The sequence below is a fragment of the Typha angustifolia genome, chromosome 3, assembly GCF_048772165.1.
Source record: "Typha angustifolia cultivar Huaian chromosome 3, ASM4877216v1, whole genome shotgun sequence".
Classification (NCBI taxonomy): domain Eukaryota; kingdom Viridiplantae; phylum Streptophyta; class Magnoliopsida; order Poales; family Typhaceae; genus Typha; species Typha angustifolia.
This window is the reverse complement of record NC_133241.1, coordinates 477,133-500,792: the sequence shown is the minus strand read 5'-3', so window position 1 is coordinate 500,792 and position 23,660 is coordinate 477,133. Positions and strand designations below refer to the sequence as shown.

Below are 23,660 nucleotides of genomic sequence, written 5' to 3'. Positions count from 1 at the left end.
GCTTTCGAGATTTACAATTAATGACAAAAGATTATTATCAATCCTAACAGATTTAGGAGAAACTAAGTCATATTATGGGATCTTCAGATTACCAATTATAAAAGGATATCATTGTTCCTCACATTGCTGAAGAAAATTTACTAGTTCACTCTACCAACATAGTGTTATTGTAGAGTAGTAATGTGAAGGAAAAAAGGGCTCTTTTAGTCAACTAAGATACCCTTAAGAAACAATAACCAAGGAATAAATATGATTAAATAATTAGCACCAATAGCCATTAAAAGATTAATATCTATATACCTGTCAATGACCGTTATTTAGGTTAAATTTGCCACCCTTCAACATTTACCAATGTGAAAACAAGAACAATCAAACAAAGAACAGCATAATAATTCATTTCATTCCTAAAGCATCAAGATTTTAGAACTAAACTACAGCTTCACAACTCTCTTTCGCAAAAGTCTAAGCCTCGAAATTCTTAACCAAACAAGACAGACGAAGATATATCAAGAACCTCAAAAGATCCCAAATTGGAATTTTGATCCAAGATAGCAGAAAGGTGCATGCAAACATCGTTATCCATTACAACTCAATGCAGCGCCGAGAAAAGTTACATCCTTTATACCTCCCAAGAAAAGTTACCTCCTTTATTCCTCCCACTTCGTCGTCGTCCTCCATTGTCCTCCGCCAATGGGGATTAGGGTTTAGGGAGGAGAAACAAAGGCAAACTTCCTGAATGTGGGATCGACTACAGATCAGGATGTAGGCAATCACTACGACCTATCTAAGTTGCATAAACTAATTTGGGCCGAGCTTTTGTAAGAGAAGAAAGCCTAACGAAAATAAAAGGCTTCTTTTGCATTTCACACCCTATGTTATATGTTTATTATAGTTTGGACTCCGCTTTATTTTTAAGAAAAAGAAAAAGGAAATAAGTTGTAGGAGCAGGGCGACATGGAGCAGTTTGAAATATTCCCTAGTTAAGTTAAACAAAAAATTCCAACAATTTAATGAAGAAAGGGAGTTGTACTATGACAAATTTGGAGATATCACAGCCGCGTGTCCTTCTTAGATGAAAGAGAGGATCTTAATCAAATTAATCGTCGAATTCTAATCTTAACCAATGAATATTTTGAACACAGATTTGTTGAACCCACAAATCCAGCTAACTCGGTTATCCTAATTCAGTGGGAACCACCTCTTCCGGAGTGGATTAAAGTGAATATTTGATGGATCATTCATCAACAAAGAGGACAGCAGAGAGGATCGGCTTTGTGGTTCAACAACCTAATTGTGCTCCTCTATATGTAAGTTCAAAATGCGGCTTCTTTAACTCGGTATTAGTAGCAAAAGCAATAGCAATGCGGAAAGCACTAACTTTCCTTCAGAGCAACCGAACAAGAATATCCCCAACATTAAAATCCTAACTAGCAATTTTTAAAATTTTAAAGTTATTCACGTTCTTAGAGAGACCAATCGGACTACTAACTGGCTTGCTAGCTGGGCTAGAACCATAGGCTATAGTTGTACCTTGAGTCCTTGACTGGGTCCTTTCCTTCGGATCTTCTATAGTTTTTAGCTTCTCATTCAAAAGAAGTTTTTTATAACCGTGGGAGTTAATAAATAAACCTTCTTATCTATAAATAAAAAAATAGCCATTATTTTTTGTGAGTCATATTTACGAAACATTTCATAATTAAGGAGTAATTTCGTTTCTTATTAGTACTTTTTTAATAATTTTTATACAAAGAACTAATTCTGAAAATCTTGTCATATACTCCTCTCTTTTAAGATAAATATAATTTTAATATTAAAAACTAAATCATGTAATAGGAAATTTAAAATTTATTGATCGTGGACCCTCCCAATATGTTTTCTTATTATTTTACACCTAACATATTTAAATGAAATAATTATAATTTATCAAACTCAAATGTGACCCAAGTTCCTAAATTTAAACTAATAAATATTTAGAAATAGAGATCTAAGGACTAAAATACCTATTAACCAGTAAATCAGCTTTTAACTCTTTGAACTTAGCAATGAGGAGGGGGGTTTTTTTTTTTTTTCCCCTTTTTCTTTTTTCTTGAGAGCTTGACTAAGTTTGAAGTTGACCGACAGAAGGTGTTCCACGTTTGGCAATTGCCACGTATGGATTGTACCGACATGTTGAATAGTTCGCTAGCTATAGTAAACGATCATTGGTTCGTACGTGAATACAGTGGCAATCTACCGAAGAATGCGTCCCCGGAGTCCCACTCTTTTAATGATTTAGTTGGCCTCTTCTCGTGTCAACTCTGGCGACCATTTATCACAACTACATAGATGCGCTCTTCAAAGATTGGAATTTTATTTTCACCAATTTCCCCCTCATTTTGGATGGAGTTTTTAGTGCAACTATGTATATATACTTACATACATACATACATTGCATGGAAAAAAGTCACCTCCTTCCTTCTTCCCTCCCTCGTAGTAATCCCATTCAATTCTCTCTCAACTCCATTAAAGCTCCACTCTTCTCCTCCACTAAATCCCATCCTCCTCCATCTACTCCCTTTCTATATACATTCCCTATTGCCGCCTACCTCCTCCAACTCTTTCTTTCTTTCTTTCTTTCTTTCTTTCTTTCTCTTTCTCGTTCTCTTTCTTGGGCTCGTGAAGATGGTGAGGTTACCTTACACGACGGCGCTGACGACCCTCTTCAGCTACGGCCTCCTCTTCGCCTTCGGCCAGCTGCGGGATTTCTTCCGCAACCTAATCGGTTGGTTCAGCTCCAAGGACCTAAAGGTCGCACCTTTTTCATTTCTAACGCATCAAAGATTTTCTTCTCCATTTCGCACTTACCCTTTGTGTCGGATTTCGGTTTAGGAGCCGGGCTACGCGCCAATCTGCTTGGGCCTCGAAGATTTCTACGTCCGCCGCCTCTATCTCCGCGTCCAGGTGCGCTATTTTAGATGTCAAAGGTTGCTTTCTTTTTTCAAAGATCGATGGGTGTTCGATTTGGGAAGCAAAGAAGAATAAGAACTGATTAAAGATTAGAAGAAGAGGGGATGAAGTAGAGGTGATCAAGTGGAAATATAGCCAAAATTGTTGGACTTGAATGTAATGTGCCTGGTTACTGAAACTGAAGTTAATTTGTGCAGAAGAACCGGATAGAACAAGATAGTGTAGCAGGACAAATGTTCGAGCATTTGATTGTGTGAAATAATTCTACTTACATTTGTTATTTGTATGCTCCGTGATGTGTACTTTTCGATATTCGTGATTTCGCCAGGATTGTTTTAACCGACCGATAGCAAGTGCTCCAGATGCTTGGATTGATGTAATCGAGCGTTACTCAAATGACAACAACAAGACAATACAGTAAGTATTTCCCATGTTTTATGTGGCATTTTGCAGTATGATTAATCGGCTATGTCTATAAAAATCCGACTGCGGAAGAAGTTATAGAAAGATCTGAATGATCATTTACTATAATTCAATTCAGGTGGCTTCAAGATGATTTATCTGGAAGACTTTTTATGATTTAACTTCTTTCTTTTGCAGCCGAACCTCAAATACTACTAAATGCCTCAACCTCGGATCCTACAACTACTTAGGTTTTGCATCAGCAGATGAATACTGCACACCGCGAGTTATAGAATCTCTGAAGAAATACTCACCAAGTACCTGCAGCGTGCGTGTAGATTGCGGTAGGAATAATTTTGCATGTTAACTTACTGAATCTGAAATATCCAGTGACCTTCTTTTGAAGTTAATGCCGCTTTGCCTTGCCATCAGGCACAACTAAACTGCATACCGAACTCGAGGAGCTAGTTGCACGTTTTGTCGGAAAGCCAGATGCTATAATCTTTGGAATGGGTTATATTACAAATTCTTCGATTATTCCTTGTCTGATTGGAAAGGTTTATATGATATTTCCAAATTATAAAATGCAATTCCCCTTTACTATATCATTTTTTTCGGAGGATTTTGCTAATATATATATTTTTTGCATTCACTCTCATCATTTCTAGGGAGGACTAATAGTTAGTGATTCTCTGAATCATAACTCAATTGCCAGTGGTGCGCGAGGATCGCGTGCAACGGTGCGAGTCTTCCAACATAATTGTAAGTTTTACACTCTGTTGCATGAATATAAGCTAGTATACTGACATGTACACCGGTAACTTCTTACTGATGAACTTGTAGCTCCCTCTCACTTGGAAGAGGTGTTGAGAGAGCAGATAGCTGAGGGACAACCTCGAACACATAGAGCCTGGAAAAAGATAATTGTTATTGTGGAGGGCATCTACAGCATGGAAGGAGAACTTTGCAAACTCCCTGAGATCATAGCCATCTGCAAGAAATATAAGGTAATTTAGAGCTTTCCTTTGCAATCTAGTTTATTTTCTCATTTTGCGCAGTTAGGAACATCACAACTAGTTGCTCTTTCATAAGTTAAGAGATAAATATCAGTAGTTTGACTTTCAGAGCATTCAAGTAGAACAATGAGAACATAAGAGCTTAGTGTAATTGCCTTTTGTTCTCAAACAGGCATACTTATACTTAGATGAGGCCCACAGCATTGGGGCAGTTGGAAAATCCGGACGAGGTGTTTGTGAGCTCCTAGGAGTGGATCCAGCTGATGTCGATATAATGATGGGAACGTTCACAAAATCTTTTGGGTCTTGTGGAGGTTACATTGCAGCATCAAAGGTCTGCTACTCCTTCAACAATCACTGTTATATTGCCAACATGACATGCCATCTGTGCCCAATGATGATACTTATTCTCCAAATTCATCTTATTTTATTGTCAGGAGATAATTCAACACGTAAAGCGCACTTGTCCAGCACATCTTTATGCATCTTCCATGTCACCACCTGCAGTGCAACAAGTTATATGTGCCATTAAAATTATTCTTGGAGAAGATGGCTCTAACAGAGGTATTTTAAGGAAATAGCTTCGTTCTCCCTGTTTCCTAATGGATAATTCATGAGGTTGTTGCTGCTCACTTTAATTCTGTATTCATGGCCTACATGATACATCAGGTGCACAGAAACTTGCGCGAATCCGTGAGAACAGCAACTTTTTCCGATCCGAGCTTAAGAAAATGGGCTTTGAGGTTCTTGGTGACAATGATTCACCAGTTATGCCAATCATGCTTTACAACCCAGCAAAAATCCCAGCTTTTTCAAGGGAATGTCTTAGACAAAATGTGAGTAGGATCTCTTTCACCTTGCATTCGATATGTTGCATGCTGTAGAAAACACATTCAACTCTATAAATTCTAATAGGATACACCTTGAACTCATCATGTCGTAAACAAAATGCAAGTTCTTTCCTCTTGATCTATACGTTATCGGCATTGATTGCCTTACTATTTTGCAGTGAAATTTTATACTTTCTTTTGGATTTTGTTCAGGTTGCCATTGCCTCTGTTGCATTTCCTGCGACACCTCTTCTCCTGGCAAGGGCTCGTTTCTGCATCTCTGCTTCGCACACCAGGAAAGACCTGATTAAAGGCCTGGAGGTGAATGAATCTAAAATCTCAAGCCACAACCTTTCAACAAACCATTCCTTGAAAGTTATTTCTAATCAGTTTACGTAATCCTAATGTTTTACTGCATTTCCAGGTTATCAGCAGAGTTGGAGACCTTGTTGGCATCAAATACTTCCCTGTGGAACCCCCCAAGTGTGCAGAACAGGGTCATGAGAAGCTGCAGTAAGAAAGTAATGATTGAAAGGATCCACCGTTCCATTGCAAATCATTCCAATTGAAGCAAACCAGCCCAATTGACTTACGCAAATATATCAGAAGCATTATATATATTGTTTTCCAGCTAAAATGTCGTTCATTTACTGTTCATGACCTTCTATATGTGTGTATTTAGTTGAATGATAAGTGCAACTTTTTATTTTTATTTTTGCTCTTCTGGTGCTAATGTACTGTTTTGACTTTTCCATTGGATTAACACCCAAGTTTAGTGTCTTTTGATGAGTATTATACCTCAGATGCAATTTTTAATAGCCAGGCTTACAAATTAAACACTGGGTAGTGATTGATTACACTCTCAAACTTGACGAATTTATTCATCTACTGTGTAACATTATGGCGAATCCCTGTACTTCTATAGTAAATCATGTGAGTTAGGAACATTGTCAGATCTTTATGTTCAAATTAAACTCAAATGGTTAGCCACATCCAGATCCAGTTGACTTTTGTCGAGTATACTTTTAAAATCTCCGAACGCTGGGTGTGATCCAATTCAGATCTCAGACGCATATTTAGAGGCTTCTTTTCATGTTTCACGGGTTTGTACGTATATTTACATACATAACCCATGCAGAGACCATTGTGGGTCATTTGGATAGAGCTTCCAACCTTTCATGATGGATAATTTTGTGGTCAAAACATAGGAAACACGTCCAGGTTCTTCCCTTTTCTTTTCAAGAAGTACTATGCAGCATGGATCAAACAGTTAGCAATTAATGCCTCTTTTGTCTTTGATCAATAGAGACTTAGAAACAGAACTCTTGAGTCTTGAGTTCATACTTGTTAAGATTCTCTGGGTATTCAAGTTTTCCTTGTGTCGTAGAAAAATTTCTCCTAAAGTATATGTTAGGTGATATATTTCATTGTCAATTTTGCTATGTCATAAGAGGATTTTTTTTTTTTGGGTTGCAATCAGGCTAAAATATATGTGGTTTTATGTATCATCAAAAAGATAGAGAAAAGAAAGCCATTCTATTTGTTTCCTTTTTTTAAATTTTCTTCCAGTAGGCCCTTACATTAAGACCAGTCAAACTTGACACATATCTATACTCTGTCTCTCTCTCTCTCTCTCTCCTCCCATCTTTTTATAAGCCAATTCAAGTCTGCCATCAAAGCTACCTGCTTCAAGGCTTGTATTGATTTCTCTATCCATTTCTCTCTTCTCTGCATTCAAGTCACTGCTACACTTCTCAGCAATTCACTTATGAAAGCCTTCCCATACTAACTCCACCACCACCCTAACAAATAGCACCCCATTGGAGAAGCTCCTACCCCTACAACAATTTGGAGAAATGACCAAATCCTCCCATTCCTCCCCTTACTACTACTCATCTGAAGCCATTCCAGAGTTCACAACAAGTGACACCAGCTCTCTTGATACTGTAACAAGATCTCATCATTCTAACACTCAAAGCTCAGTTCAATGCAAGGTAAGATCATCAACTATAGTACTTGAATCACATAGAAGTAGGCTTTTACATACTCTGCTTTCTCTTTGTTTGAATTTATCAGGATACAAATGGGAGCAAGCGGAAGAAGCAGAAAAGATCCAATGATGGTTTGAGGGAAATGGAAGAGAAGAAGACTAAAGCTGCTGTTGATTTTAAAGCCAAGCAGACTTGTAGTGAGTACATTCATGTCAGGGCAAGGAGAGGTCAGGCCACAGACAGCCATAGCCTTGCAGAGAGGGTACGAAGGGAGAAAATAAATGAGAGGATGAAGGTACTGCAAAGCCTTGTTCCTGGCTGTGAGAAGGTGATGGTTTGTTTTGTTCTCTCTTGGTCCCTTCTATATTTCATATGGAGATACTCTAAAGTTGATGGTTTTGGTTCAGCAGGTCACTGGAAAGGCCCTTATGCTTGATGAGATAATCAACTATGTTCAGTCCTTACAGAATCAAATTGAGGTACAAGTAGTGTTTCTTTTATCTTTCTTTTTTGCAATCTTGCTGAGCTTTGTCTAACCAACTACTATGACACATTTCCAGTTTCTCTCATTGAAGCTTGCTTCTGTGAGTCCCATGTGTTATGACTCTGATGTGGCTTTTGATGATTTCATGAGTCTTTCAGAGGTAGGGGATTTTGGAAATCCACTCTACTAATCTCTACTTATCCATTCCTGCATGGTTCTCATCTTGATGGGCTTCTTTTGTCTCCAAGTCTCAGAGGATGTGGACCCTACCACATGAAACAGTACCAGGTTTAGACCAACACACCAATCACAATCAGGCTGCAGCTTTTGAGAGCACTGCCACAATCAATTACCAAATGATGGATCATTCAGCATCTGTTCTACTGCATGGAGAAAGATCCAACTCCTTCCCTCAGGTTTAATATATCTTTGTAGAGCTTCTTAATCCTATTTCAAATACTTAATACACCAGGTTGTTACTGAATCATGCACATCTTTTTCCAGGATAGTGGTGGTTTCTCTGATACAAGGATTTATGAATCAAGTAGGGAAAGAACAGTCTTGACATTATCTCAAAGTAGTTTCACTTCTTGTCAATTTTAAATTATATCATTATGGTATTCTTTTTTTTTTCTGCTACATCTACAGGAGTTGGAAACAACAGTGACTGGTGGCAGACAAGTGATGGAGAATACCAGCATGGATCATAGTCATATGAAAGTTTCTTTATAGTAAATGAATAGAGGAGCCCACAAATTGAAAGGCCATATCTCCTAGGGATTCTTTCTTGTTAGGCTATTGGACCTCTTCTTTCATGCACAAAGTACAAGAGACTGTTACCAAAAGATTTAAAATGCTCATCTCATGGTGTATTTCTAGGTTCTTTTCTTTTCTTTTCTTCTTTTTTCTTTTTTCCCAAAGGGTGACACAGAGGGAGAAAAAGGATCTTGTATTGTAAGTAGCTCATATCACTAGCTACTAAAGAGATGTATTATTTCTTCTTCTCGCAATTTTTAAAACCCTTTGCATGAAACTAAATAGATCCGGGGGCGTTAATCCATATTTCTTTTATCATTCACATATCAGAAGAAAAAGAAATACCACAATTTTATAATTTACAATCTATTCATTTAATATTTTCTTTTTCAAAGGATAAATGATTACATTTAAACTATATCTCGGTTTGTTCATGTGCCTTTTTCAAAAGCCCTCGTTGATCGACGGCGTAAACCCTAACAAGTTACAACAAGTTAAGAAGGAAAAAAAAAACAAGTGGATTGAAATAATTTCTGATACAAATATATATACATATATTTATCAGAAAAGGTAATCTCATTATGTTAAAATAGAAAAAAGAAACATTAGGTATCAAAACAATACCCTCTATATACTCTGAATTAGTTATAGAAGATGTGATTGAATTAATCCTTGCTCCTTACCCAGATTTGCTAACCAATTTACTAGTTGGTTAATTTCTCTGAAGCAGTGAAACATTGAGGCAAAAGTGATACATGAAATTAAATAAAACAGTATTTGATCCACCAGAAAACAATTCGGAGATGATGTTTAATTTTTGTAAGGCCTTCAGAGTCCAATTCAATAGCTATCTTAAGAAAGTTGGCATCTCTAGCTTGGAAGTCTAGTTGGAGGACCTCGAGATAGGCATGACCCCCTCTAAAGAAGTGATGGGTAGTACGATTTGATTGAGTTAATCTTGATGATTTCGTCAACAAGGTGGTCATGAGTTCAACTCTAACCCTTAATAATATTATAGAGAAATTATTTGATAATTGATAGTTTGGTTGCTTGCCTCGATTCAGTTGATAGCTCGGCAGTGCGGTTAGCTTAGCAAAGTAACGGCTTGGAGTAAGTTTCGGCGGTATTTAGTTCGAAGCAATTATTCAGCAACGTATATGGCTTGAAACCTAAACTAGATAGCTAAAAAACTCGGTGAGACCTAAAGTGTCTCTGTATCTAGGAATGGTTGACCCCTTTGTCCGACCCATATCTAACATACCGGCTCATAAAAGATTAAAAAAAAAGAGTAAGAATTCTAATCCAAAAGCCAGCAATCTATACGGATGTTTTTTTTTTCTTTGGAAAGTCACTTCCATATTGTCATCTGATTCCTCACAGATCTAATCTCCTTTCTTTCAATGCTACCTAAACCTAAACTGGGTACCTAAACATTGTTTCATTTCTGTCACAAATAAACAACAGGTGGCTAATAATTTCAGTCTTCATATTGCATATAGGGCAGGACACTGAAGGGTGGGGGGTGGGGGGCAAGAGATAGACTGTGCAACCAAGCATTTGTAGGTAAGTGATTCCAAACAATCTCCCACAGTATTATTTTTGATTTTAGAAACAAGTGTCAGCCCCCAATGTCTCCACAAAGTAGCCCTGTCCATTTTATATTAATATTTTTGTGGATAACCACTAAGAAAGGAACTAGTGTTGTAGTGGTGGGACTTACCTATGTGGGCTGGGCCCGGCCGACGTGGGCCGGTGCCGGGCTTTGGCTGGGGCCCATCATGGTGGAGCATGGCAGCATGGTGAGGGGTGTGGCTGTGTCTAGGGAAGGGAGAGAAGATGAACATGGAATTAAAAAAATACTACAATGTTTGTTAATAATCTTTGGCATGATCTGTCCTTGAAACAGAGAGGTGATTGATATCCTTACATGTTCTTAATTTCCTCTTGCATCTTTCTTTACCCTTTATTTTTTGGTTTCTTCCTCAAATCTCTCTCACCATATCCTCTTGGCATTGACCAATACTTTGTCTTTGTATGTAGGCTTAGAAAAATAGGAAACAACTAATTCTCTGTCATTTCTGGTGCATTGATGGAGGGTGTCACATAATGTGCCCATAAGATTTGTTTCTATTAAATGTAAAATAAATTAAAGAGAAATTTATAAATAAATAAAAACACCCTACCATACTTCTGCATTTTGGTCCGAGTTAATTTTACCCTAATAACAACCAACCCAATTTTCAAAGTATATTAAACTTTAATATTAAAAAACTTACTCGAAAGCATTAATTTAGCTTGCGTGTTTTTGAGACATTAAAAGTAAAATATAGAGTCCAATAAAAATATCCATATAGTCGTGTGTGAATGATAATAGAATAAAAATGAAAGCTCATCTATGTGGTTCATCTTGAGCAGCAAGTGCCATTTGTAAGAAGAAGTATATTAGGTTAAGTAGCAAACTATCAACTTGCAAGCACATTACACACAGTGGATTTCAGCAGAGCTCTCCCCTGTTTTCTCCTCTGAATGAAGAGTCTGTGGGAGGTCTTCTTCCTCTCCCAAGTATTTCCCCAGAAGATGAGGAGGATGACCCATTTGGCCATATTTTGTTCCTGAATAAGGAGGCATTGAAATTTATTAGGAATTAGGATAATGTTATGGGTGATTAAAAACTCATGAAACTTGTCAGGTAGTTGAGTTGGATGCTGCATTAACTTTGGGAACTACCTATGTCTCTTGTAAGGATAAGAGAAACAAATTGAATAGTAGTTGAATGGAGCATATAATAATGAGCTATTCAATTGTCTTAATTTATCAATGAGTACTCAAGTTGTTTAGACTTTTCTTTGTTTGATCTAAGAACCAAGTCTCTTGTGTCTATATGGCAGCAGGATGCATTGCATTGAAGTCGGCAAAGTGTAGATATGTTACAGTATAAAGACTTTACGGTCGAACTCGGCAATTGATACATATGGTACTTTACACGAAGTCGGCAATGGTAAAGAAGACACTGCCGGCGTCATTGGGCCGAGAAACCCGGGCCGGATCTGGGCCGTTTGAAAACCCATACCTAAACCTAATCCTCCTTTCTCGTCTCTCTCAGATCGTCCCTCGCTCTCTCCTCATCGACGACGGCGTGATCTCCATCTGTCGGTGGACAAGGCGGAGACTTCTCACAGCCACAGGTCTCTCTCTCTCTCTCTCTCTCTCTCTCTCTCTCTCTCTCTCTCTCTCTCTATCTCTCTCTCTCTCTCTCTCTCTCTCTCTCAGTGTATGTGTAGAATTACGAAAAGTAGCACTTTTTGTGCACTTCGTTAGGAAGAGAGAGATCCAAAAGTGTGAAAGAACGAGCCTTTCACGGTGTTTTTGGTGTTTCTAAAATTCTACTATTTTGATTACATGCAAATTCTGAGTTTACAAGTGTGAGGGCTTGCTATCTGAGCCAAAGATCACTATTTTTGTGTTGCGCTTTATGTTGTGGCTGAATTCTTTTCCTAGTAATTCTGTTTTAAATTTATTCTTGATGAAATTCTTGCATATGGGCTTGAAAATATATTATATGCTGCTCTTCTAGTACACCAATTTCTGCTTAAAATCAAATATAGGCAAGTTAGTGATCTTGTAACTTCTCTAAAACAGCTATTTTATAGTTAATAAACTGTTGCATCATAAATTTTTTACCCCCTCTACTATGGCTGAATGTAGCACGCACCCTTGAAGAATAATATCATACAATTTGTCTCTTATACTGTCTAAAGCAAAAGGGAGAGGGGGGGTAATGCGATTTTGGTAAATTGCACACTTCATTAGCTTTCTTCTTCTTCTTTTCTCCTTTATATGGTGGTTCTAGAGATGTAAAAGCGAACACTCTGTTATCATACTTCTTGGCTTTGCTGATTGTACTTGAATTCGTGGTAGTCAGGGAAAAAGATGAGGAAAGGGCTACACCCTCAGGTGCAGTGGATTTCATACGTGACACAAAGTGGTCGGCTGATGAATGTTATGATGACCAAAATACATAATGTTGGCAAAGTATATCATTTCAGAGCAAAGCGTCAAATGGCTCAAAGTCTTGGTCAGATTGCAAAGTTCAACCGCCGATATGGTCAGAATAATGAGGAAGATGGTGAGAAATAACTTCTTGAATTTCAAAAGAGCTGGCTACTTTGTAATGAAATGAATGGGAATAATTAAAACATGTAATAGTCTTTGTAGCCTCTGAGTTGTTTTTTCTTTTCTCAGGAATTTATGTGGATGGAATTTCCTGTGTTTCAACTTGATAATGCAATCATTTATCTTTTCTAATTGATGCCTTGATACTTGAATCTTGATGCTACTTGATAGTTATAGAGACTTTTAGGTTGATCTCAAACATATTTTTTTATGTTTTTTTAAGGCCCATAGTAACATTTTGCCTACATGCTTTGGGATTAACCCATTGGCATTAATCTCTTTGCCTTTTTCTTCTTTGTGGACTGTTATGTCGAAAGGCACTTAGCTTGAATACTTTGGTACCTTGTCTAAAACATGTTAGGGTTGAGGTGAACAATGGCGCCATATAATCGGACAAGATGGTTGTTGGTTTGATCAAATGTTCTCGTTTCTTGGAATTACTGAATGTCTAGGTAAGTCCATCCATGCCAAACTTCCTATGTGACTGCATTGTCAACTAATATATTAAAATTTAGGATTTATGTTTGCATCTCTTATTTCTTGTTTGACTATGGCTTGTGGCTCTATTCTGTATAGTTGTAGTATTTTGAGTGCTGGGAGTGGGAAGATCTATTTTTCAATTTAGGATTTATTCTCTCAGGGTGGACACAAGATGGATGGATAATTGATTGCTTAGTGTTTCTATTCAATACAAAGTCTTCAAACTGATTGGCACATTTTTGTCGTCATTAGATTCTTGGAAACATCATTTAGTGTCAGGAAACTAGGTAAGAAGCGAGCAAGTGCCGCTTTCTTTTAAATGTTATGTAGCCTCATAGACTATGGGGTTTGAGCAAATATTAGTAAAGGTTGTAGCTCATCTGTGTAATTCAGTGGCCATTGTTCTTCTAGAAGTAAAGCAATTAACTACTACCAATTGTCTTGTTTTTACATTCTATTGGTGGTATTATGTAGCGGACATTTTTAGTTTGTTGGAATGTGCTGTCTACTATTTCAACTTGTCTTGACATCTTCTTGTTATCAGTTCAACTGTTATGGGTTGTCTATTGTAAGTTCTTACTTCTTTCCTGGCCCTACTTGTATATCCAACTGGCTGTATTTGTACTGAAAAAACTTTGTGATATCCTCTTCTATTGCTTCTGGAAGCTATTTTGATGCATTTTGTTAGGATCATGATCTCTCTTGTAGCCTGGTTAGAGCCCAGTGGTGCTACATTGGATATCATGGCATTACTCACCCTCTGAGCAGAGATGAGACATTTTTTATTCTTCTCGGCTGCAAGACCTGTTTATTCTCCATTTTGTAAATAGCCCTAATAAGCACTGATCTTGCTGTTCTGGCATTCTCGTCGCCTTTAATGGAACTTAAGTTTCCTCAGTTTGCTTTATTATTCCAGACTATTTCTAGGATTCTGGATTCTAGAGCAAAAGCTTCGGAATTAGTAGGTTTCAAATTATTGGGTTTTCAAATGGTTGCCATTTCTGCTAGTCTTCAATCAACTTAATTTCCTAGTTGCATCTCTATAAATGTGGTTCAGGCATACAAAGTTCCTGTTTTCTGTTCAGACTTTATGTACTTTGGTTCTCTGTCACTTTCTAAGAAAGTATACGTGGTTATGCTTTACATACTTCTCTGCCTGGATCTTGACTTGGCCCTCACTTTTTTCTCTTTGTTTCTCTCAATGATGCTGACTTCCTACTGCCATATACCTGAGTAGAGTATGTGCTGTATCAAACTATACATCAAGTTCATCATTTCTTTCCTCTTTTATTTTATCCTGCTATTTTTTTTCTATTCAGGCACCATTTCAAGATTAATTCCCAGTGTGCCAATTTTCTTACTGTAAGTTAGTTTTAAGCTATTTCATTTTTGTTGGAACTCTAGCTGATGAATAATTAAAAATTGCATAATGTGTTGGGTTTCATTGAGTGTTGCTAATTAGTACTAGTATTAGGCTTATCCGGATTTCTATTCAGTTGATTTGAGCAGTTTATGGCCAACATTTCCTTTTACAAGCATCTAGGTTGCTTCACTTTAATGAATGATTAGTCTGATGGCTCATCAAATGCATGACAAATTTGAGGAACAAAATAACATCTGAAATTGGAATTAGTAAGTTAGAGGAGGTAAACAAATATCAAGCCAAGATGGCTTGGAAATACAGTTCATTTGATGCTTTTTTGTACTTCCAAGCTCCTTTCTCAATGAATTGGATGAGAAAGAAATTAGCAAAGTGAATAGTTTTACACCGTAGGCGTAGTAGAAATCTACGCGCTTCTACTGTATTGCAATGTCATCACATGATCTGTGACATGGTCTGCCGTCGGTGGGTCTGCGATCGACGATGAAGACATGGCCTCCGTCGAACGCCAAATGTTATCTCGAACATGTTGTATTGTCAAGAATGGAAGAAGCCTTTGTCCTCTACATGTAACCTCTACCTGATGAATTGTACAAGTAATTGCAAACTTTAGGTTTGATAATTTTGTATCAAATTCTCATTGCAATATACAAGAATATCATGATATGAAGATTCACTGAGCAACATTGTTAGGTTTGGGGTCTTAAAACTTAGTTTTTTTTTTTAATCTTTTTGACAAGGATGTTGTCTCTATGAAAGGGATTCTTTATATTGCTGATACTGATGTTGTATCCTCTAATTTCTAGGGATCACATTTTGATCTTCTCTTTGTCCACATTCAAATGTGAGCTAATTTAAAGAAGAAGAAGATGAAGAAGATACTGAGATGCTCTTCTTCTCTATTGAGGGATCAAATTGACTAATTTAATGCATCATTGTATACCCTATAGTTTTATAGATGTGATAATATATTTTTTTTTCTACTTGTTAAATTAATCAAATGATTGCTACTTTTAATGAATGGATGCATTGTGGTCACAAGCTGACTTCTACTTTACCCTTACCTTTTCTTTACTCCAAAGGCAAATTAAAGAGATTCCCCTTCAATTCCTATACCATTGGAAATAGGCAACTCTCTAACCCTAAAATTAAAACTAAAAACAAAAACTCTCTACCCCAAAAAGACCTTATTAAACCCTAAGCTAATAATGTGTTCATATAGTTTCTATATGTAGTAATAAATTGCATACTGTTTGTTAAACTTTCTATGATACCTAAAGCTGCCCAACAAATCATCCAAATCTATTTAGTCAAATAAATTTCCACCCATTTTTAGTGATATCTTATTATGAGGTAATTATCATTTCTTTGTTAGACTTCTTTTTGTACCCTCATGTAGAGAAAATATATAAATAAAAGACCCCTCTCATATACCAAAGTTAAAACGTATATATATATATATATATATATATATATATATATATATATATATATAACATTTATTAATGAATTAGAAATAACTTATTACCACTTAATCTAGTATAATTAGTCTCCTCTTCCATCTAACATTCGAATCATTCTTTTTTACTATACTAGTTCACAACTAAACACCATAATAACGTCATCTTATGCAAGTATTAGAATATGATCACAGCTAAACTAAGTATGGAAATTATTCCACGGTGACACACCTTCCACCTAACTTTTCTTATTCGATTTGATCTTTTCTTTTGTTGTTGTTGTTGTTGTTGTTGTTGTTGTTGTTTAATTTCCCTTTCCCCACCAAACGTAGACACTCGACGACACAATCTCATGCACGTCTCCTTTCACGTTGCTGTGACTCTTTCCACACACAAACACACACACATTACAACCACCACCCCCACTTCGCCCACTTATCGTAAAAGCCAAAACAAGTCAATATTCTCTCTCAATTCTTTATCCCCACAAATCCTTCAGACAAATACTTTTTGAGGTCTCTCTTCCAGCTTTTAATATATCCAAGTACTCCCATGCATGCAAATATTTCTTTATTTTTATTGTAGAAGATGGAGTATCTCCATCAACCAGGCTACTGCTCTTCTGAGCTCTAGGTTTAGACGACGCGAGGCAGTCCTTGGATTTGTCTATTCTTTGCTTCCTCTTTCATTGTTAAGCATGGGTAGAAGAACTACTTTGTTGTTGTTTCCTTATATAGAAGGAATGTGCTTCTAGCTTAGTGATTTCAGGTCCCCCCACCTCCCCCAAACACCAACCTTCTCAAATTCCTATTCTCTTGTGGACCTAGGATTTGATGATGGGCCTTAAAAATTCCTAACAAAAGTGCACCACTTGACACCCTTGATGTGCCCTCAAAGCACAAAACATAGGTTTCAAACAAGGATTGGAGTGTAGGGCCCTAGTTTAATTGCTTTCAAGAGTAGAAGGATGAGGTAAGGCAGACGAGAGCGTGACGACGGTGAACCGGAGCGCCTCGTCCGGCCATGCAAATCTTGCTAAGGTGATAAGAGTATATCTTTCATTAATTTATATATTTGGCCACCACTTATACAGTGCATATATTTATAATCAAAGTCAAGCATGTTTGCATAGAGTTTGCAAGCTTAATTTATCTATTAATCCACGTATAGAATTATCAAACTATGATGATGATCCACTTGAAGAGATGCTGTAATTCTCCAACATGTAGCTTTCATCATTAGTACTTGGAAAGCTTATAATAAAATTCTTGCTAGCTAAAATGATTCTAGAATATATTACTAGGTGGTCATTAATTAAGCATTAAGAACTAAATAAGTGGAGATATCATCATCCTATGCTGTACTAAATAGGATGGAATATCTTTGATCAGTAGGGAATTTTGATCGTAATTTAACGCTAACCATGATCACATACAGGCAAGGTTTTAACTAGAGTTGTCAAAACTTATATATATATATATATGTATAGAGAGAGTAATTAATCTATATGGTTTCTGCTATTCAACTCCCTCTCCTTCCCATGCAACATGTCACATAGATGCCTATTTAAATTGAGGGCATAGAGTTGACCTTGTAATATATAAGTGATGTAATACTATGACATGAATATTGTAAAGGATGAAGTAATGATGGCATGAATTTATATATATGCTCACAGTCTATTTAAATAGAAGTGAATGTTGTAGGTGTGGATATAATAACTCACAAAGAAGTAGCCATGAAAGAAGACTCACTAGTCGAGTGGATAAAATAAAACCTTCTATATACTAAACTGCATGTTCATCAAGATGAGCATAGTTATAGGGAAGAAAGCATATATATATATATATATACAATATATGATAAGCTAATGCAAATTAAGAACCAATGTGGTTCTTATTAATTAAATCATATGCATTGGATAACTACCATGTGGGTGGTTCAATAATTCGAGAAAAGAATCAAGAGAGTTCGACAAGTTAATAATAATTGTTATAGTATGACATGTTTGTTTTCCTTGAACAGAAGGGTAGTGAGGATTACATGGTCATTTATATCTAGCATCTTTTTAATCCTAACAAACTAAATTGCTATAGTAATTTGAGTTGCACTATAAACTTAGTAATTGAAATATTGAAAGTATATATATTTAGAGCCTGCTTCTAAAGTATAGCGGATACCGAAAGGTGTAGAATGACATGCCACGGACGAAATATATGAAGACATAAACCGTCTGAAACTTTATTTTCTTGATCTTTTGAGAACCATTTTGAACGAAATCAAGAATGTCATTACCCTAGATGAGGCTAGAATGTAAGTAACTCCTAAATTAAAATTATGGTGCTGAAAAGAATTAGAATTCATATGTAATAAGATATTTGGGTGTACCAAAAAAATTGAGCAAAATTATGCATCAGAGTATAGAATATTAGAATACTTACAGTTTCTTTTCTAATCTTTATATCCTCCTACTATGATAACAGTTTATTCACGACAGTTAATATTTGGGTGTTGTTATTACAAAAGATAGGATACAAGTTACTATATGTGTACTCCAATGGTGAATAGGAATAATGAAACTAAGATAAATATTAATCTTAACAATGATGGTTGAGTTTACCTAGGATTATGTTTAGATGAAGGATTGACATCCAAGAATAATGCTTAGTAGTAATTATAGAAAAGGGGCGTATCAACAATGAGCAACTTATTTTGAAAAAGGATATGTCATGGACTAACATATCCAATCGAGTCAAATTATATAGCAACTTGTTGGAAGATGATCAATGAGAAGATGCTCTAACATTATATGTAGTTTAACGAGCTTTAATCTTATGTGATACGATAAATAAAAAGTAATAGTATATGCCTAAGTCGCCAACAAATCCAAAGTTTGAAGATAGAAAGATGCATGCAAACTATAGTCTCTCAAAATAGTTTCTTTTTATCTTACATATTGACTCAATATTTTCTTAGGAGGAATAGTTTTTATTCTTCAACAAAAGATGGCTACCTTACATATATTGTACATTTTTGTACCTATATATATAGGTCCACTGAGTTTATAATGGAGCACAATCTAGTAGTCATTATGATGAGATCTCTCTAGCAGTGATGGGGAGAGAGAGAAAGGGAGAGAGAGAGAGAGTCTCTCTTTGCAACTCCAACCTTCGAGTGGCTTCATGCTTAGGATGGTGCATAACTTTCAGTGAAGGTAGGTAAGTAATGGCTTTTGGAGTTTATCACACGCACCCAACTTGGAACAAAGAAAGGACAGTGATGTCCCTAAAAACATAACTTTTATCAAACCTTTCCTAGTGTCACATAATATTTTATGGCAAAATATATATACACACATACCTAGCAGCCTATAGCATGCCAAAGTTTTATATCAAATGCATGCCTTTACTTCTTCTCTTCAATCCATGGCATGTCAAGCCTAGGATGGAAAAGTTACTTTTCCATCATTCCATGATGGGTCATGAGCCCTAGGGTTTTTCCATCCCTCAACTCACATTATGAGCATACTTATAATACATCTATATTTATATACACCTCTATGTACCTTAATATATATATATAATATATTTGTATAACCCACATCACCAGTGATAACTAACCATCTACCCAACCCCAAAATGCATGCTTAATGACAATCTCAAGGGGCATACATCACGCTGAGCAATGATGTGCCACTCAGACATTCACATCCCACCTACAACAAGTTAATACAAAAGCTAGACTCCTAAGAGTACACATTCTAGCTCCCAAATTCCTTTCAATCATACAAAAACAAAATAGTTCTACTATAATGAAATAGATATACATTCAAAAACAAACATAGGTTGAAGCATAACATGAAGATATGTACCTCTGTTTCATGCTCAAGTCCAAGCTTATTAACCAAGTACTTGATCAATAACCTAACTTTCATCCTTCCATCCCTATATATGAACGAAAAAAATAATTCTTAGATAAAGATAGTTAGTACAATGGAAAATGTATTTAAGAAGAATTATAGTAAGGCAATGTACTTGATCCTCAGGTAGCTCTTGGTTATCTGAGGCAAGAATGGCTCTTTCCTTCTGCACACAAAATATTATAACAAATTAATTTAATGAAGGAGGAATAAAAGTACTCACATTTAGTAGTAGTTTTGACCATATATTTATTAATTAATTATGAACTCACTGGTTTCGTGCAGCCTGAAGCACGAACCAAATGCCGGCCTGCGGCCGCGGCGGCGGCAGTATCACCCTCATCCCTCCTCCCCCCGCCCCCGCCCCCGCCGACAAAAACTCCGGCGGCGCCGATGAGCTGCCGCTGGCTGTGGCCTGGGTGCTCGGGCTGATAAACCGAAAGCCAGCCCACTGCGCCGGCGGGGGAGGAGGGCCGGCGGCGCCGGGAGGAGAGGCCCTCGGGAAGAGGTCGAGCTCGGTGGGGCCGCCGCCCTCCCCCCTCGACGACGACGTTGATGGGCCGAGGCCCAACTGGAGCCATGCTTTAGAGTTGGCCCCGCCACTGGTGCTGGTTCCCGCGTCTTCTTCGTCTTGCTCCTTGACTTCTTCTCGTGCTTGTTCTTGGTTCGGCGTAGGAGGAGGAGAGGGCTCCTGGGCCATGGGCTTGTGGATTAGAAGAGGAGTAGGAGGAGTTGAGGAGAGAAGGAGGTGGTGGCTGTCGTCGAAGAACGAGGCTCCATAGGAGTCGTAGTGTCGCCGGAGGAGGTTGCGGGCCGGGACCATCGTCTCATACCATGGTCCCTCTCCCCCCCTTCGATCCTCTCTCTCTCTCTCTCTCTCTCTCTCTCTCTCTCTCTCTCTCTCTCTATTCTTCGATGATCAAACTACTAGAGAACCTAAGTGGAAGAAGGAAGAGGAGGGTTTCATGGGGGAGGAGATGGTTAATAGTTAATAGGAGGAGGAGGAGGTGAGATTACCGCTTCGTAGACACAGGTGGACTATGAGAGAGAGAAAGAGAGAGAGAGGAGAAGAGTTCGAGATCGCTTTTTTCCATTAATTCCTATTGCTTGGAAGCTTATGGAGATCAAATAGAAGAGAGAGAGAGAGAGAGAGAGAGAGATGGTTGTTTATATTTCCATTTCCTTTCTTGTTTCTCGGTCCTTATTCCGGGCTTTTGCATATTACCACCTCCATTTTTCTGATATATGGTTTTCATCGGGGTTTACTTCTTCTTTTTTCCTTTTTCGCACCCTTAAATTTTTTTATTTATTTAATTTCACTCTCTCCTTACTACTTTTTAATATCCTTACTTCTTTTTCTCAGATCTTAGAAAGTTTTTGCATACCACCGTGTCCTTTTCTTCTGCTGTATATTTTCTTTTTCCGATGGTAAGTACGAGGGTGGTTATATAGGGGTAAGCAATTGGGTGTTTCTTTTCGTTATTTTATATAACCATATAAAAAAAAGGGTGTAATTGCAATAAGTGCATACGGTAGGGTCTGAAATAGAAAATTCTATTTTTTCGCTACGTTGACTAAAATACCCTTCACATGATTTCTACTTAATATAAGAAAGAGGAAAGTAACAAGGGCATTTTAGTCAAAATGAGCAAAGGAGTTGATTTCTTATTATTTTTTTTCGCGACATGCGAAAAGCCCCCTCTGACTTTTGACAATCGCGGGGGCTGATTCATAAATCGGCGTCTTTCGAGGGGTTTAAAAGGCAAAAAGGATAGAATAGGGAAAATAAAATAAATATCATCTACGTGGGAGTCATGGGGTCCGGAAAGAATAGTTGTCGTGATGTGATTGCCGCTTGCGAGTGGACCCGGATTACGAGGAGGCCCATGGGAGTTTGGGTTATTTACGGACCTGTCCTTTTATTCATTTATTCCAAAATCCTTTTTTTTCTTTTACCCCCCCCAAAAAAAAGTATTAAAATTTGTTACCTTGTGCTTTCGAACAAAAATTTCAGCACCCATTACCTACCACACACTGTTGCTTCATTGACTGCAATTTCTCTACTCACAGGGTCGAAAATGAAAAACACCCCCCCCCCCCGCCCCCCCACCAAAATATATATATATATATATAAAAGAGCATATAAATTTATAATATATGCATGTCTTTCATTATCCGTATGTAGTTAAATTTAATTTAATTTAAATAAGGAAGATTTATTAGAGATATTATACGTGATAAAAGGCCTATGAAATCCAAGGATTGTATGTATTAAATATTGAGGCAACGTTATAGTGATGTTAGCATGAGACATTAAATGTTTAATGACAATTTGAGGCCTTGATAAGGAGATGTGAAATTAAGTTGCCATAATACAACTCATACTACCAACGATTGCTACTCCTCTAACTTTAATTCATTGACTAATATATACCATATCTTAGTATTTTTATTATCTTCATGGACGTTATAAGATCATCAGTAAATTTACTTTAATTCGATTTATTAATATTTTATCATTTTATTTGATAAAAAAAACTATAAGTTATTTTAGTATTAAATTTAAATAAATAGAATTTGGAGGAATAATTTTGGTTGAGAAGATAATATCACCATCAACTTCCCCTATCTATACATATATGCTTTCGTTCCAAGCTTAAGTCATTCTTTGGCTATGCATACATCACCACACCCAACTCTTATTACATAATTTGAGTAAGGAATTAATTAATGGCTTCTCATATATATATATATATATATATATTGGAGGAATTTCTTTTGGATAGATAAGAGAATGTGTTATTAATACCATTTTGTTCCTCATAAATTATACTTACCAAGTGTTTAGAAATAAAATCTAAGATGGGAGGCTCAAAATGTCAACTCTGAAAAGATAGCAATATGAGCTCAAATGATTGATAGCAGTCATGGTCTTAGACTGGCTATTAGTTGGCTCAATTAACCATGCGATTAGTTTGGTTAATGTGAGATGATCTACTTATTAATGTTACAAAGGTAAGTTTGAGTTCATCTGTGTGCATAGCCATCATGCTACATAGTAAGTTTTTCTAAAGATTAGAATTACAGAGCCTTTAATGTAATATGAGCTTCTTTAATCAACTGAATTATATCCCATTGGCAGTGTAGCAGGATACAAATGGATCGAAGACATGCATGCATGAGAGAAAATAATATTGGAAGAAATAATAAAGGTCTGTACCATGAGGGAAGCATTCCATGTTAGGGCTTTAAATGGGGATGGGCATGACAACCATGCATGCAAAGTGGAGAGATGCCCCCCCCCCGGGCTCACGTCAGGAACTTCTCTTTCACATGCATATATGGATGCATGCGTGTATCCATGCCTTTATGTATATCCTCAGGATGCATGTATGATTAAATGTTATGCATCCAGTCGTCATCGTACCATCATGACCCTCCTGATCATCCGAACATACCCATAAGGCCATAACCCATAGGAAGGAAGGAATTAAAGACCAAGAGATAGAAAGTGAGAGAGAGAGAAGAGAGTTGTATGTATGCATGCATGTGGACTACTACTGAATGAGATGTCAGCATTGCAAGTATAAATGCATGCATGAGTTGGTGTGTGCGTGTTAGGAAGGAAGTCGTGTCAGGTTTATTAATTTTGTCATCAATATTACCAAGGACTTTAACTTGTATTATTAACACATAGAGAAAGAGAGAGTGTGTGTGTAACTCATTAATGAAGTTAATATTTTGGTCATCTTGTTGTGAAGGTAATGCAGGGAAGGTAGCTTTTTATGAAGGCAGAAGTTGAAATTTTTGAGAAGATATCTT

At 36.9% G+C, this 23,660-nt stretch overlaps 4 protein-coding genes across 8 annotated transcripts; 3 read left to right on the top strand and 1 right to left on the bottom strand.

Moving 5' to 3' along the window:
* The first annotated feature begins 2,434 nt into the window (after positions 1-2,434).
* LOC140758086 (long chain base biosynthesis protein 2a-like) lies at positions 2,435-5,904 on the top strand. Its single transcript, XM_073094111.1, has 12 exons — positions 2,435-2,787; positions 2,869-2,940; positions 3,275-3,363; positions 3,547-3,692; positions 3,781-3,905; positions 4,017-4,110; positions 4,192-4,355; positions 4,537-4,698; positions 4,802-4,928; positions 5,034-5,200; positions 5,408-5,515; positions 5,619-5,904. Exons 1-12 carry the CDS (start codon positions 2,662-2,664, stop codon positions 5,709-5,711), a joined length of 1,473 nt encoding a protein of 490 aa, XP_072950212.1. The 5' UTR covers positions 2,435-2,661; the 3' UTR covers positions 5,712-5,904.
* A 951-nt stretch (positions 5,905-6,855) lies between these two features.
* On the top strand, positions 6,856-8,662 carry LOC140758302 (basic helix-loop-helix protein 80-like). Of its 3 annotated transcripts, none has more exons than XM_073094403.1 (7): positions 6,856-7,188; positions 7,271-7,480; positions 7,596-7,664; positions 7,746-7,829; positions 7,918-8,085; positions 8,174-8,213; positions 8,318-8,662. In XM_073094403.1, exons 1-7 carry the CDS (start codon positions 7,051-7,053, stop codon positions 8,377-8,379), a joined length of 771 nt encoding a protein of 256 aa, XP_072950504.1. In that variant the 5' UTR covers positions 6,856-7,050; the 3' UTR covers positions 8,380-8,662. The 3 variants fall into 3 exon arrangements, with proteins under 3 accessions (XP_072950504.1, XP_072950503.1, XP_072950502.1); XM_073094402.1 differs by having other exon boundaries at positions 6,858-7,188; positions 7,271-7,513; positions 7,924-8,085; positions 8,318-8,659; XM_073094401.1 differs by having other exon boundaries at positions 6,858-7,188; positions 7,271-7,513; positions 8,318-8,659.
* Positions 8,663-11,478: 2,816 nt separating this feature from the next.
* Positions 11,479-12,730, top strand: LOC140758443 (uncharacterized). 2 transcript variants are annotated; one of them, XM_073094613.1, is made up of 2 exons: positions 11,479-11,610; positions 12,344-12,730. In XM_073094613.1, exon 2 carries the CDS (start codon positions 12,356-12,358, stop codon positions 12,560-12,562), a length of 207 nt encoding a protein of 68 aa, XP_072950714.1. In that variant the 5' UTR covers positions 11,479-11,610; positions 12,344-12,355; the 3' UTR covers positions 12,563-12,730. The 2 variants fall into 2 exon arrangements, with proteins under 2 accessions (XP_072950714.1, XP_072950713.1); XM_073094612.1 differs by having other exon boundaries at positions 11,490-11,610; positions 12,348-12,730.
* A 133-nt stretch (positions 12,731-12,863) lies between these two features.
* LOC140758441 (uncharacterized) lies at positions 12,864-20,962 on the bottom strand. Of its 2 annotated transcripts, none has more exons than XM_073094610.1 (4): positions 20,111-20,962; positions 19,954-20,004; positions 19,791-19,863; positions 12,864-15,039 (listed from the first exon to the last, which is right to left on the bottom strand). In XM_073094610.1, the coding sequence occupies exons 1-4, from the start codon at positions 20,659-20,661 to the stop codon at positions 14,866-14,868; spliced, it is 849 nt and encodes a 282-aa protein (XP_072950711.1). In that variant the 5' UTR covers positions 20,662-20,962; the 3' UTR covers positions 12,864-14,865. The 2 variants fall into 2 exon arrangements, with proteins under 2 accessions (XP_072950711.1, XP_072950712.1); XM_073094611.1 differs by having other exon boundaries at positions 19,954-20,001.
* Between the last annotated feature and the right edge of the window lie 2,698 nt (positions 20,963-23,660).

Coding starts and splice junctions, on each gene's coding strand:
- LOC140758443 (XM_073094613.1), top strand. CDS start 12,356: ATGAGGAAAGGGCTACACCCTCAGGTGCAGTGGATTTCATACGTGACA.
- LOC140758302 (XM_073094401.1), top strand. CDS start 7,051: ATGACCAAATCCTCCCATTCCTCCCCTTACTACTACTCATCTGAAGCC. Junction 7,665..7,745: donor CCTTACAGAATCAAATTGAG/GTACAAGTAGTG, acceptor ACACATTTCCAG/TTTCTCTCATTGAAGCTTGC. Junction 8,086..8,173: donor GATCCAACTCCTTCCCTCAG/GTTTAATATATC, acceptor ATCTTTTTCCAG/GATAGTGGTGGTTTCTCTGA.
- LOC140758441 (XM_073094610.1), bottom strand. CDS start 20,661: ATGGTCCCGGCCCGCAACCTCCTCCGGCGACACTACGACTCCTATGGA. Junction 20,005..20,110: donor CTTCAGGCTGCACGAAACCA/GTGAGTTCATAA, acceptor TTTTGTGTGCAG/AAGGAAAGAGCCATTCTTGC. Junction 19,864..19,953: donor AAGAGCTACCTGAGGATCAA/GTACATTGCCTT, acceptor GTTCATATATAG/GGATGGAAGGATGAAAGTTA.
- LOC140758086 (XM_073094111.1), top strand. CDS start 2,662: ATGGTGAGGTTACCTTACACGACGGCGCTGACGACCCTCTTCAGCTAC. Junction 3,693..3,780: donor CAGCGTGCGTGTAGATTGCG/GTAGGAATAATT, acceptor CCTTGCCATCAG/GCACAACTAAACTGCATACC. Junction 4,929..5,033: donor AGAAGATGGCTCTAACAGAG/GTATTTTAAGGA, acceptor ATGATACATCAG/GTGCACAGAAACTTGCGCGA.